Here is a 13,157-nt window from a genome sequence, read left to right on the forward strand (position 1 = left end):
GAAGAAAGGGCGGGACGGGTTCAGGACAGCCGAACCGGCTGCTGGCGGCGTGTTTTCACCTGAATTCAGCTCTTTCCTCTTTGCTGGGACGACACCGAGGGGCTGGGGCTGGAGGAAAATAGCGGGCGAGATAACCCGTGTGCGAGTGGGAGGGAGCGGTCAGTGGCTGCTGCTGGCCTGGGTACGCGGACGGGATGGGGGATGAGCAGAAAGCGGGGCCGCCAGTTCGGCTCTGAGGTGATTTTTGGCGGGAAATAAGAGGCAGCGGCTGCTTTGAAGAGCGAGCGGAGGTGGCGTTTTTCGCGGTCCTTTGTCCTCTCCAAGGGAGAGAGACTTCCAGGAAGAGCGAAGGAAAAGATGAGCCGATTAAAGAAATGGGATACTCAAAAAAGGCTTACATCGCATTTATTAAACCTCTTCCAGAGTTTTATTTATATGTAGATTAGATCCAATCCAAAATTGTTAACGTCGATAACTCACAGGCCAGCAATGTATACAGAATTTTACAGTCTAATACAAATAAAATCCTAATCTAAAGACAGCTTTGATACTAAAAAAATAAATGATTGGTTCTCTTTTAAGAAGTATTTTTTCAGTCATGTGTATATAGTTATTTTAGTATACCCAAGTTGGCAACAACCGGTCTCAGAGTGCAGAACGCAGAACTATAATCTTGGCAAAACAGTGTGTCCTTCTGGGGTAATATATCAACTGCTGCTTTAGTTGATGCTTGATAGCATAAAGGGAAGTTTCAAGTGATAGTTTTTTAAAGCCTCCTCACTACCAACAGGGACTTCTATATTGGGCTTTCCAGTTACTGTATTTAAACATGAGGATACTTGATACTGAGACCTGCAACTGATTCACAAATGACTTTAATAAGCCAACAGTTTAAATTTGATACAGAAACAAACAAAATCTATACCGTTGGAATAATAATACTTTTTAATCTGTTTTGCAGTTTACTCAAAACAAATCAGGTTGTTAATTTATGAGGTTGGTTTATTCAGTTGAACTTGCATGATGAAATAGAGTTGTTTTATATATAACAACTGAGTAAAATGAGTATTTTGTCATAACCTCACACTAATTTCATCTCTGAAAAAAGTCTTTGTATAAGAAATTCTGTACATAAGGAACATAACATTACTGAATTCCAGTTAGCTCTACAAAAAGATGCAAGATATAACTTCTCTGAATTCAAATTTAACTAAACAAATGTAACATTTGAAAGTTGTTGATGTGTATTTATGTAAATTATACAGCATTTAGAAAATCATGGCACCATCAGGAAGAAAATCCACAGGAAAAACAACTAAACTGACACAGGAAGGTTCAGCAGTACATGTCTATAAATTTGAAGATGATCTAAAAAAACATCTGAGTGGTTCTGATGAGGACATTAGAGAAGGTGCAGTAGTCAACTTAATCATTAAAAAACCCAAAGTACCGTTGTTTAGAAACTCAGTTATCTGTTATGTGCAATTTATCTACAGACAGGTTTTGAGAGGTGGAAAGTAGAGTAAATAGAGCAAATAATTATCAAATCATGTAGTTGTAAAACAACTGTATAGACATTTAAATAAATATTGTATTCATATTATGCTTATGGGAGTGGACATAGCAGAATTCTGTTATACTTTTTGATTTAGAGACATTTGAACTGTTTTCATTTCCTAATTCAAAACACTAAGAACTCTGAAGTGCATATATAGTAGTTTTCCATAGTTCGTTGCACTAAAAACAACAAAAAACCATGGCAATTTAAACATAAAACTCTACTCCACAGAAGCTTATTATTTACCTAAACTTTGGACATCGTCTTTACAAACTGGTAATTTATTGCTGGTAATTACTGCTTTGTAATTTATTTCAGCTAAGATTTTTGCATCATTTTTAACATGAATATGTCACTGCAATATAATGCTGAAAAAATATAGCTGATTCTCTAAAAGTATTAAAACATGTTTTAAAAAGTAATTAGAAATTAAGTAATATTTTTATATTTAATGAAACAATTTTGTGTGTTAACCCTAAAGTCTTTGTGTGACTTGGTAGTACAATCTTTTTTGTTTGTATAAAATCTTTAAATGCAGTCTTCAGAATAATTAATAAAATATTATAGAAAGTAAAGGGATTTTGGAGACTGCTGTTAGGCTAAATAAATATTGCAGATATAAATGGAACAATACAATTATTGTTCACTTTCCTATATTTTGTTCTAAAATATATTCCACTGTTTTGCTATTTTATTGGTTGTTCACAGAAAAATGTACACAGAAGATAATGAAAGCTAGCTGAGTCACACTCTCAGTCCCTCAATAGAGATTTAATTTATATGAAAATTTGTAATGTTTTAAATTGGAGTATCAAAAGTATGATTGGATTAGTGAGTGTAATTTTCATGTCACAGCTTCATTGGCCTCATGTATTTGAGTGGACACTACAAGATGCACTCTGTTTGGAGAGGTTCACACAGCTTTAGGAATACTAAGGACTGATCTGTTTTCTTTCATCTTTTCCTGGTGATGCAATTAATTTAATTTATGTTTTGCTTTTCTGTAAAGATGAAGCTCCAGTGATTGATAAACATGGGAAGAAAAGACCAGTAACTCCTCATGCCGGAGTTGAGGATGATGTTGGGTAATTTGCTCTCCTACTCACTTTTGATGCACAGCTGTTATATTAAATGTAATTATATAGTATATGAGCAGCTATAGTTATAGTAGTCAATCAGAAGTGCATATGTATAAATATTTTCACAAGTTTGGAGACAACATACGAGTAATTTTCTGTATATCAATTCAGATACGATGTATAGAAAGATCAGGTCAGTGTAAGATGGCATTGCAAAAAATGTCTGTACACATTTTAAATATAGTTTGTCTTTATTTTACATAGAAACATAATTAAGAATTTGTTAATTTACTGGATTGGATTAAAAAATTACCAGTATGAGAAATGTCAAGCATTCAGTCTCTCTTTGTACTAAGAATTGAATTGATTGACTTATAACCATCACATAGAAAAGGATTTATAAATCTGATAAATGCTAATAGAATAGGACTACCATATTTGAGGTGCAAAACTGGATGCACATTAGATAACAAAAATACAGGAGATACCTACTCTTTGCAACCAACACATTTTCCTGAGTTTTTCAGACCAGATATGCTGAGTTCCATATTAGATAGAGATTTTAGCAATTTATACCTAAGTACAGGCAGTGCTTGCTAACAACCACTTATTCAATGACCATTTAGAATTACAATGATGCTGGACAAGTTGTGATTGTGATTATGACTGACTGTCAAAGTTCCAGCCATTCCAGCACCTGTGCAGTCACAATTGTAATTTGGGTGCTTGACAACTGACTTGCGCTTATGTTTCCATGCTTTGGCAGTTATGTGATTGCAATTTGTGATCCTCTCTGTTTGCTTCACACAAAGAAAGTCAGGAAGCCAGCAGGGAAAATCACAACTTGCTCAGGTAAGTCTCTTCACTTACATGCCGTTCCCCCACTCCACTATCCACACAACTTCCTGGATCCTTGCTACACTTAACACTATGTCTCCCTGGCCATTTGCATATCCTCCCCCACCTGGCAGCAGTCACTTACTGTATCTATCTGCCTGCTTGCAAGCTACCAAGACTTGCAATTTTCTACCAGCTTCCCCATTGACTTTGGTTGTTGGAAGCTACAGGAAATTGCAAGGAAGTTCTTCCTTAACCATCCATGATCCTTGCCTAACAAGGCCAGTGAGGATAGCAGCAATTATCTTTTCTAAGTAGTCATGTGACATTATGTTTTATGATTGTATCACTTGACAATGGAAATTCCAGTCCCAATTGCCTTTGTAACATAAAGATTATCTGTATAACTTAATTTAAAATACTAAAAAAGCTCTGTAATGCAGATATATTGTAATTGAAAAACACAATTATTTTCACAGTAAAAATAGGAATTAAATCTATCTCAATTAAGTATTAGTTGCTTCCAAGAAAAAAATTATAGAATTGAAATCCAATAAACCAATCCAAATTTGGTTTGACAAAGATCCATTTGTTCTTTTGTATAGTCAAGTAAGTGAATAGTAAGCCAAATAAGAACTACTGAATTTATTAAATAAAGCTGTCTCATCCCTTCACAAAATTTGATTCAGTTTTTTTAATCTTCCACAATTAACTTTAATGAGAAGGAAAATAAAGATTAGTGTACTAGCAATAAATAAAATACTATTGTGGAATATCCTCCCTTTGATTCTATATTTCTCATCCAGTTCCGATAAGGTGGCTGCAATAAAATACACACATACTAAATACAGAAGGACCAGTCACATACTTAACAGTGGTTTGGATATTATTATATAAAGGCTACAAATGTCAGATTGCTTGGTTCAGAATTAGTTCAATGTTCATTGAACTCAGGAATTCAGTAACCATAGTTAGAAGATAATACTGTTATTTAGTTATTTCTTAAATTATTTTATTTAATATATATCTGTATTTTCCTCTATGGTACATTTTTATATTGATAGGTGCCATTCACAGTATTGATTGTGCCAACATGTTTTAGTAAAGGGTCATATTTTAAATATTTAGTACATTGGTAAATATTAACTGTGTAATTATGCTGCATTAAATAAATCTCTATTTTTTCTACAGAACAATAAGAAAGATATACATTTATTTTCTTACAATGTACAAAAATTAGTCTTAAAATTAATCTATTTTATAGGGGAGAAGTGCAGAATATGCTGGAACGATTTGGAGGTATGTTTTGAAAAAAACTCAGATAACTATTATACATGAAGGTGAATATAAGTGTTGCAGGATAATATTGCAGTATAGTACCTGGGTCGGACACTGGGACCAGACCCAGATAGGATCCTGTAACAAAATGTACTAAAACTGTATTTTTGAAATTTTGACCGTGACTCTTACTAATGGGTGAAAAAAAAATCCAAAAATGGAATTAACGTACGTCACTAGAGCTGAATATATAACACTATTCTAATTCTTTAGAATGTTTTAGGTTTCCTGCTTTTGTAATTTTTCTGGTAAGTGTGGAAGGGTGAGTAGGAATAATATAAACTGGGTAAATCAGTTCATAAGATAATTCAGCATAAATTAATATTTGAAGTGCAACATCAGTAGTAGGTAAAAATACTTGATATATTCATAATTGTCAGCTAACATTGAATTAATATATCAATTTTATTCAATCTAAAGTCTATATTTTGGGTTTTTTTCTCTGCACCTAATAGTATGATGGTCTGTAGCAAAGTGCTGGTCTCATGCGCATCAAGTTCTTCCCCAAAAGAAATTGCTTCTTGTTATGTGTAGTTTATTATATAATTTACTCACAATCATTTAAACTTAATCAGGTTCAGTGTTAATAAAAGCACATTCTTAAATTGTAATTAATGCAGTTCCAGTTTGGTTCTCAAGCTAAGTTAAACCTGTGAAATGGCTTTACTGAAAAACTTTCACCCAAGGATAAAGTGGAACTGTAACAAAATCCTGTTTTACTGCTTTTTCTGTTGATCATTGTACACTAGCACACATTCTGTCTACCAGCACAGTTTGGTATTGTAGTAGAATTTATCCATTTGATAATGTTAATGACTCAGCATTTATCAATATACTGGCTTATTGAAAATACTAGGGTTAGGTGTACAATACTCAAAATTAGTCTGAAAAGGCGCTATAGTAATGTTTGGATTTATTACAAAGTGTTAAACCTACTTGCTAAAAGAAATCATTCTCTTACTATAGCGGACATTAACAAAGCTCTTCTGGCTAAAAGAAAAAGATTAGAAATGTATACAAAGGCTTCCCTTAAAACAAGCAACCAGAAAATAGAATTTGTTTGGAAAACGCAACAGGAACAAAGGTCAGTTAGTTCAAGAGTAATAAATATTTCACGGGAAATAATTACTTAATTCTTTACAGCTGGTCCTTGACTTAATTGCAAGACTGTAATTGAGCTTGCAATTTTGATCATAAGTTGACACCATTGTAAAGCCAGTCACCATGTGACTGGATCTCATTTTACAAACAAGCGAGCATATTGTAAAGCAAACCCTGTGATCATTAATTGAACACGGTTTTTAAGTGAACTAATTTTTTTTGCTATAGGCTGATTTTTGCCAGTAAAGACCAGTTTCCTGCCATAGGAAGAAGACCATAAACTGTGGTCACTTGACTGCAAGATGCTGCAAACCTCATAAATGCAGTTCTCAAGTGCTCAAAATATGGTCACATGACCAGTACCTGTAAATTATGATTAAATTTTGTTCATTTTTGCTTACTGAAAAACAAACTTTTAGCCCTTGGAGAAATATTCTAGCTGCTTTTTTTGGTATCTAGATGATACATAATGTGAATGAATATGGATTACATTAACCCAGAAATTTAACAATAAATATTTTTTAAAAACCATTGATTTTCATTTATGTTTGTGTTTTACAATATTTTAAAATGCCACAATGTTGGTACTTAAAAGCATCAAAGTCTGCAGTGTTCCAGGGGTACCCACAAGTATGCCAATTTAGTTGGTTAAAGTCACCATTCCATATTCCTGTAGATTTATTTTACAAGATATTACACATTGCACTCTTTGTAATGGTAAATATATATTGCAGGCAAAAGGTTAACCATGAGTATTCTCAGCAGTTCCTGCATGTATTTCAACAATGGGATGCCGATATACAGAAAGCAGAGGAACAGGAAGAAAAGCTAGTGGTTTGTTTTCTTCTATTATACTAACCAGATTGCTATTTCATGCTGACTTCTTTTTCCTCCTGTGATACAGGTATCCCTCAACTTACAAGCATTCAAAGTTACAACTGCACTGAAAGTGACTTATAACCAGTCCTTACTTATAACCATCACAACATCCCAGGGTCATGTGATTTCCATTTGCAACCTTCACAGCTGGCTTCTGACTAGCAAAGTCAGTGGGAGGAACCTGATTCACTTAATGATTGTGATTTACTTAACAACTGCAATGATTCAGTTAACTGACATAAAATTAGTGCTACTCACTTAACAACCACCTTGCTTACTGCAATGGAAATACTGGTCCTTATTGTGGTTGTAAGTTGAAGATGGCTTGTATAGGAGAAATTATCATTCAATAACCAAAGATGAAATATTCACTGATGTGTGCATTATTAACTGTGAAAATATTTATTCCCACAGAGTGCAGGAAACTCAAGTAAAATTAGCAAAATCAAGCACTTTGTAAGATTTGTTTAACCACAAAAACAATTGAAATTTAAGGCCAGTTAATAGGTAGGCCAGAAATGTACAACTATCCCTTCTGCCACAACTGAGTTTCAAACCAGCTGTCCAAATTGTTTTGTAAGTGATTTCCCAAGTTGAATTCAGATGTACAAAACACAGTTGTAAAACTTAAAATATGCATCATACAACTTGGAGTAAGTCTATTCCTGATATGTCTTGTTAACAAAGAAAATTTCTATAATTGAATTGTATCAACTTATTAACCATTATACTTTTTCCCCCTTCAGAATGTTTTTCGACAACAACAGAAAGCTTTCCAGCAAGCAAGAATAGTTCAAAGTCAAAGGCTGAAAACAATTAAGCAGTTGTATGAGCAGTTTTTAAAGGTTATTTTTAAATCAAATTGTAGCTCTGGACATAGTTTTATCAAGCTCATATTTGAATGTTGTAGTTTTCAGTTAAAGTCACAGCAGTACTTTTATGCTTTAAAATGCAAGTCATTACTACTACTAGATATTAGCTATTTAGATTTGTTACCACTTTCTTTAACCATTCTGTCAATTTTCTAATTTTTGTTCTATCATGCAATTTTGCGATCAGTCTAACACTGCTCGTGCAACATACTGGTGTTGATACTGTTATCCAACATCCCTTTTTCATTCCTGGACAAACTTCTTATGCAATATGTATCATCTCAACTATGTTCCACTTTCAAGCTTTCTTTATACATTACGTAAATGTTGCATGTAGTGATTTTTCTATTATCTTTCTAGTTTACTTCCCAAGTCACATCAGAACTTGTAGAGGCAAGATCCAGTAAATTTCCTCCAGATAAATTTTATCATGCTAAGGTTAACATATTCCATATTTATGAAATTATGCTTCTCAGAATACTAAGCATTCTGAGGGTTTAGTCTATATTTTGACTTTACAAATGCAAGAGATTACTTGATGTGAGTTATTATCCGGTTGTCATGAATGTGAATTTAAATTTTAGAGTATGGAAGACATGGAAAAGACTCATGAAAGTCTTTTAGCAGGGGCACAAAGTGAGCTTCGCAAAGAAATGTCCCTATGGCAAAAGAAAATAATGATGGACACAGTAAGTATTAATACAGATTTATGAAAACTTCAGCAATTTAAATAGAAAAAATAAACATTGTTTACAATTCATGAGCTAAGAGACCTGTGATACAAAATGTTGCATTTGATCAATATATTTTTCTTTCTTGTAACAGCAACAGCAAGAGATGGCAACTGTTCGCAAATCTCTTCAGTCCATGTTATACTGATGGTTGAGTGGAGAAACAACTTGTACCTAAATAACATGATACAAGTATATACATTAGCCATTGTGAGGAGAAAAAGGAGACTGTTTCACATTCCATGTTAAAAATTATATGTGTCTGAATACTTCATAGTTACAAGAGAAATCAACAAGTAATAAAAACGATTACTGTTTTTTTCATTTTTCACAATATGATTCTTTTATTTTAACATATTTTCCTTCATTTTCAAATTACAAATGTAAATGCCTGGATTATGACAGTATCTGTAAACTTCAAAATATCTATACTGTAGATTTATCCCTAGTTAGGCACAGTGATTACATAAGTCCATTAGCTGAATTGGAAATGTAAGTCAAAATGAAAAAGTGCTTACATAAGAATTGAACAGTATTGTTTATAAATTCCTTGCTATCATACGCTAAAATATTACAATGTATGTTTTCCAGATTTACTACTGAAATAATTTAAACGTATTAATATGTGGTATAATGTACCATTTGAAGGAAAAGTTATGGGCTAATAAATTGATACATCAAACCTAGTGTTTTGAAAATACTAGTTTATGTAATTAAGTTAAAAACTCCTAAAGTACCATTGCACTGATTATTGAATAGAGTAGGAAAGCATTAATTTCCAACTGAAATGTTTCTTACGATCAATTGAAATACCAAAAGATTGATTCAATGAGCTTACAAATCAAAATTTGAAAAGGTAATTTACATTTTCACAGGTTTAACAGCATTTAAACATTACAGATGCAGTATTTACACAGTTCTGGAATAGTTAAAGCAATTTAAAATTGTGTTTAACTTTTAAGTCTGATTTTTTTTTAAAAAAAATTAAGTATTCTGTTTTTCACCAAAACTTGCTTGATATATTTGATTATCCCTAAATATCAAGGTTTGGCACTTACTAAATATCCTAATGCCACTGCATTAATTATTTTCTATATAGAATTCACCATGGTTGCATAATGGCAATTTTTCTGCAAATGTGATTTTTATATAAATAGCTTAGGAGGCTTTTTTACACCTCATTTAAAACTCAAGGTAATAGATTATTCTATTGGGTTTCCTAATTTCTAGAGAGATATAATAATTAGTAATGCAGATTGGATTTTTTTTACTAATATATAAGCAGTGGCCACTTGGAATTGATTCCCCTATGAAAGTGTAATAGAAATCAGCAAAAAAATATATAAAAAAAATCAGAAAGCAATATTTTAAAAAGAATCAAACTATCCTGACTACACCTACAACAACTGTTTTTATTATACAGTGTCAAAACTAAGATGAACCACATTTTTAAAATCAAGCATAATATCTATTACATGTGTTCAGTCATGGCTTCTATGTCATATTTGCTTTCTATAACCTAAGAATCATTTTTGAAAGATAAATTCATAAATTAACATTTAATGCCTCAGGGTTGCATGAAAAACAAACAAACTATCATTTAAGAAACAAGGAAAGAACTGTGGTTGTAAGTTTTTCTAGAGACGTAAACATTCAAAAGGAGGAGCACATATTGCTGGCTATGCAAGATAATTTCTAAAAATGTTAATATATATATCATATTAAAAATGCAGGTATGTATTCCCAAAGTACTTGTAACACATTTGTGTAAATGAAAATAGACTTGTTTTAAATGTAATGGACCAAATTATTTTATGCTAAAAAATGAAATGGCTTCACATTTTTAAAAAAAGAGATTGATTTCATTCTATCTTATATCCAAGATTCCACTGCAGTTGTTCTTCCCACATCACTCCCAAATTTTCTTTTTTGTAAACAGCTGCCTGGGAAGTTACAATTTGCAAATAGCAAAATAAGGCATTAATCCTGTATTTTCATATGATGAAAAGCAAATACAGGTAATCCTTGGGTTATGACCATTCATTCAGCAACCATTCAAAGTTACAATGGCACTGAACAAATGGTACTTAAGATGGGTCCTTATACTTCTATCCATTGCAGCATATCTGATCACATGATCATGATTTCTGATGTTCCTTGCCAGCTTCCCACAAGTAAAGTCAATTGGGAAACAGGTCAAAAATTGCAGCCAATGCAATTTAGCAATGCCAGCTGGGACTGCTGTTGCTAAGTGACCATTGATGTTGTGCTTTATGACTGTATTGTTTTATGACGGGAATTCAGGTCCCAATTGCCATTATAAGCTGAGCACTACAGCTTGGAGAGGAAACGTCAGATGGCAGAGGAGGAAAATGTTTAAATGTTTCTGTCTACTGCAAACTTTAACTGAAAGTCAAAACTGCAAACTGTTGTACAGCCTGAAAAGAATACCATATCCTTTTAATAACTGATTTCTTTAACTTCATTGGTTAAATTTTTAGCCAATTTCTTGAAAGCTCAAGGCATTACAGAATGTTCAATGAGCTATTTTTGTACTATATAGTAATGGTAAATTTACTCTCCTAAAAAGTCAAATTCATTCATGGAATAGTCCATGCTAATGATTACCTACATTAGACTTTCAACCATAAGTGTATACAAACAAAGTATTTACACAGGGATTAGTTATTTTTTTTAAAGCTTCTATGATTCTGATCAAAATAACTAGTCTTAGTATAATTTGAAATTTTATGAACTTCATATATTTGGTTTTTTAAAAAAGCCTCCAGGGTTTATATTTTTTAAAAAATGTTCCATAATTCAAGATTTCTACCTACTTCTCTTCACATTTAATTATAAGTCACTCATTATGATTCTGAACCTGTTCAACAGCTTGAGGAGGTGAAAGCTTGAAGACTTGTATGTGAAGGTGAGCAGCGATCTGTATGCATATTCCAGTAAAGTATCTCAGCAAATCAAACAACGAGATGAACTAAAGATGAAGAAAGGGAGGGGGAGGAAGCTTATAAGTTAATATTACAGCACACTGCATACAACAGAATTCTTCCTTTTATCCTCCTATTGGGTATAGCAGATAATTTAAATTCATATAAAGCAAATTGGAAAAGCAGTTACCAATCAAGTGAGAATTGCAGTACTTTTAATATTTTACTGTTCTATACAATTATAGAAAAAATGTCTTTTTCCAGAACTTTAATTTTCCCTCCTTTCCATCCCCAGGAAGAGGGAATTTTAATTGTACATCCAGTAAATTACAGAGGAATGAATGAAAAAGAAAAGGCAATGGTTGTCTCCCTTCTGAGTTGATGTTGAATTAATAAATGCAAATACAATGGCACATTTCAATCCCATAAAACCTATACATTTGGAAGCAATGCATTTTATGAATGGAAACATTAATCCATACTGACAGTAGTTAACAGTAAATCCTAAATCATACGGTACAAGTGTTTTTTCTCTCTCTTCAGTTATGTTCTACCTTTTCCCTCACTTTTTTTTTCCACAGAAGAGTGGAAAACGGTTTAAGGATATTCCCAAAGAATACAAGAAAGCCTGCTAGAACCTCTCTTGGCTGCAATAAACAAACAAGCTCTAAAGTTAAGCAGATTCAAGTTGGATTTAGATGGGAAACGGGGAATGTGGGCTATGGCTAAAAAACACGTTGATCAGTATAAATGTAAAATGGTAATATACAGATTATACTGATATATACTGATTATTCTGTTGTTGAAGTGTTCGGTTTTGGCGATAGTTCTGGTATTTTTAAAGTCAATCTCATGTCCTGTGTTAGAAAACCAAGGAAAATACGAAATCCCCTGCACTGCCTGCCCCATCACATACATTGGACAAACTAACAGAAGAATAAGTGCACGCATTGAAGAACATAAGAACTCAATCAAAAAAGAAGAACCGACCTCTTCCCTGGTCCAACACCTCAAAGCCACAGGACATGAGATTGACTTTAAAAATACCAGAACTATCGCCAAAACCAAACACTTCAACAACAGAATAATCAGAGAAGCCATAGAGATAGAAAAACGCCCACACAGCATGAATAAACGAGATGACACCTCCCACCTACCAGCCATTTGGAAACCCGCCCTCATGAACAGACGAGTACTTAACATGAAGACTGACACCAGACCCACACCTACGAGGGCCACACAAGATGCCACCACCAAACTTCCACATAGAAAGCAGACTCACACCCACACAGAAGATGAGACACGACCACAGACCAGAAGCCGCACTGCAGCTGCATCACTACCCACTTCAAACCCCTCCGAGCCATACATGAAGCGAACTGACACCCACCATGATGATGTGGCACGACCACGAACTCGAAGCCAAACAGCAGGATCACAGCTCACCAGCTCAAATCCCCCAGCAACTTAGACTAACCTGAGCACAACTAAGCCCTCACCTGAACAGAACACGCCTCCAGCCAATCAGAACATGGCCAACCCCACAACCAATCAGAACACAGCCAAACCCCCAACCAATGAGAACACACCCCCACCCAATCAGAACACAGCCAAGCTCCCACCCAATCAAGTCACACCCCCACTAGCAATTAAAAGGAAGAAGCAGCTGCAAGCTCACATCACTCTGAGAAGCACAGAGCTGAAGACACAAGCCTGAAGGTGATGAATGAGACTTCATCAAAACGTTGCCTAGATACTTCCAATCTTACGTGGGAGAAAACCCCAATAACCAAAGATCCACATACAAATACCCACGA

The 13,157-nt window shown here is 33.8% G+C and overlaps 2 protein-coding genes across 3 annotated transcripts in view; one reads left to right on the forward strand and one right to left on the reverse strand.

Annotated features, from left to right (window-relative positions):
- SYCP3 (synaptonemal complex protein 3) lies at positions 1-8,543 on the forward strand. The gene is made up of 9 exons (XM_026725992.2): positions 1-181; positions 1,266-1,411; positions 2,568-2,643; positions 4,739-4,773; positions 5,779-5,896; positions 6,648-6,747; positions 7,539-7,637; positions 8,249-8,353; positions 8,490-8,543. Exons 2-9 carry the CDS (start codon positions 1,279-1,281, stop codon positions 8,541-8,543), a joined length of 720 nt encoding a protein of 239 aa, XP_026581777.1. The 5' UTR covers positions 1-181; positions 1,266-1,278.
- The window catches only part of CHPT1 (choline phosphotransferase 1), a 21,832-nt gene continuing 17,033 nt past the window's right edge, over positions 8,359-13,157 (reverse strand). Inside the window, exons 8-9 of one of the 2 annotated variants that reach the window (XM_026725898.2) lie at positions 11,233-11,387; positions 8,359-8,569 (exon numbers count right to left, since the gene is read on the reverse strand). In XM_026725898.2, the coding sequence (XP_026581683.1) occupies positions 11,256-11,387 (132 nt within the window). In that variant the 3' untranslated portion in view covers positions 8,359-8,569; positions 11,233-11,255. The remainder of the gene's footprint in view (positions 8,570-11,232; positions 11,388-13,157) is intronic. The other variant, XM_026725833.2, reaches the window with a different exon arrangement.

This window comes from Pseudonaja textilis, chromosome 5 (assembly GCF_049901715.1).
Source record: "Pseudonaja textilis isolate UNSWEBS1 chromosome 5, rPseTex1.2, whole genome shotgun sequence".
In the NCBI taxonomy this organism is placed as follows: Eukaryota; Metazoa; Chordata; class Lepidosauria; order Squamata; family Elapidae; genus Pseudonaja; species Pseudonaja textilis.